The following is a 1,998-nucleotide window of genomic DNA, read 5'->3' on the forward strand; positions in this document are numbered from 1 at the left end:
ATGTATATATATATATATATATATATATATATATATATATATATATATATATATATATATATATATATATATATATGTATATGCGTGTGTGTGTGTGTGTGTGTGTGTGTGTGTGTGTGTGTGTGTGTGTGTGTGTGTGTGTGTGTGAATTGTGTGTGTGTGTGTGTGTGTGTGTGTGTGTGTGAATTGTGTGTGTGCGTGTGTTTATGTATATACATATGTTTGTGTGTGTGTGTATGCATATATGAATATATATATACATGTATATACCCTCGTCTGTTGGAGAAATTTCTCATAGTTGGCAGCGTGCGTCTCTCGCGCCGGCAGCCGTATCCGAACGTCAGCTGCAATCAGATCCGGAAATGAGAAAGAAGAGGTGTTTCTTCAGACTGGGGCGTGATGTGGCTTTGGTCTGCTTGGTATGAGATTGGATATTGATGCTCTACTTACTCATGTTTATTCGCTCTCCTATTCTTTATTCTCTCTCTCTCTTTCTGTCTCCCATTCTTTATTCTCTCTCTCTTTCTGTCTCCTATTCTTTATTTTCTCTCTCTTTTCTTTCTGTCTCCCATTCTTTATTCTCTCTCTCTCTTTCTGTCTTCCATTCTTTATTTTCTCTCTTTTCTTTCTGTCTCCCATTCTCTATTCTCTCTTTCTTTCTGTCTCCAATTCTTTATTCTCTCTCTTTTCTTTCTGTCTCCCATTCTTTATTCTCTCTCTCTCTTTCTGTCTCACATTCTCTATTCTTTCTCTCTTTCTGTCTCCCATTCTTTTTCTCTCTCTCTTTCTGTCTCCCATTCTTTATGCTCTCTTTTTCTTTCTGTCTCCCACTCTTTATTCTATTTACACACACACACGTATAAACCACATTTTTCTGTCTCTTACAGGGTCATGAATCACCCTTTTTTGTATTTTCAATTGAATCAATTGTAATATCTACATTTTGTTATGTAGTAGACATGATATGTATTGAAAATTCCTACCAGATTCAAATTGCATTCCATCTGTGAGATCAAACACCGAGGCCGTTTCTCTGCAGCCGTAAGTGATCGGCACTGAAGTGAAGCCTAATTCTCAAACTGAGCGTGTTTTCCGCTGCGGTCGCTTGGCTCCTTTGTGTGCGATGTGACTCAGCTGTTTGCGCTGGGGGTCTGAGGATGCTGAGATGCTGTCGTCTTGCATCCCGCTGTGGTCAGCTGAGTGCCAGGTTACTCTGAGCGGAATCAACAGCGTTCGAGAAAAGGAGAACATACGCTCTCACAGTAAGTCGAGGTGAATGACACTGTCCAGCACATTGAATAATTTATTGCTAACGTGTTGTGTATGGCATCGATTCAGAGAAAAAAAAATCTTATTTGACAAACTGGAAAAGCATTACATCAACAGATTCATTTGCCGTAACCGCCTCCGCTGGAACCGCCATGTCCTCCACCGTTGCCTCCGTTGGAACCGCCGTTGGAACCGCCATAACCTCCACCGTTGCCTCCGTTGGAACCGCCGTTGAAGCCTCCGCTGGAACCGCCATGTCCTCCACCGTTGCTTCCGCTGGAACCGCCGTTGGAACCGCCATAACCTCCACCGTTGCCTCCGTTGGAACCGCCGTTGAAGCCTCCGCTGGAACCGCCATGTCCTCCACCGTTGCTTCCGCTGGAACCGCCATAACCTCCACCGTTGCCTCCGTTGGAACCGCCGTTAAAGCCTCCGCTGGAACCACCATAACCTCCGCCGTTGCCTCCATTATTTCCTCCGCTGGAACCGCCATAACCTCCAAAGTTGCCTCCGTTAGAACCGCCGTTGAAGCCTCCGCTGGAACCACCATAACCTCCACCGTTGCCTCCGTTATTCCCTCCGCTGGAACCGCCGTTGAAGCCTCCGTTGGAACCGCCATAACCTCCACCGTTGCCTCCGTTATTTCCTCCATTGGAACCGCCGTTGAAGCCTCCGTTGGAACCGCCATAACCTCCACTGTTGCCTCCGCTGGAACCGCCGTTGAAGCCT

The 1,998-nt window shown here is 45.6% G+C and overlaps 1 protein-coding gene across 1 annotated transcript in view; it reads right to left on the reverse strand.

The window, feature by feature from the left end:
• Positions 1-1,290: 1,290 nt before the first annotated feature.
• LOC113829998 (uncharacterized) overlaps positions 1,291-1,998 on the reverse strand; it is a 2,049-nt gene continuing 1,341 nt past the window's right edge. The window contains exon 2 of the mRNA XM_070141747.1: positions 1,291-1,998. This exon is cut by the window's right edge and continues 953 nt beyond it. Within this exon, the coding sequence (XP_069997848.1) occupies positions 1,389-1,998 (610 nt within the window). The 3' untranslated portion in view covers positions 1,291-1,388.

Source organism: Penaeus vannamei, chromosome 28 (assembly GCF_042767895.1).
Source record: "Penaeus vannamei isolate JL-2024 chromosome 28, ASM4276789v1, whole genome shotgun sequence".
Lineage (NCBI taxonomy): Eukaryota > Metazoa > Arthropoda > Malacostraca > Decapoda > Penaeidae > Penaeus > Penaeus vannamei.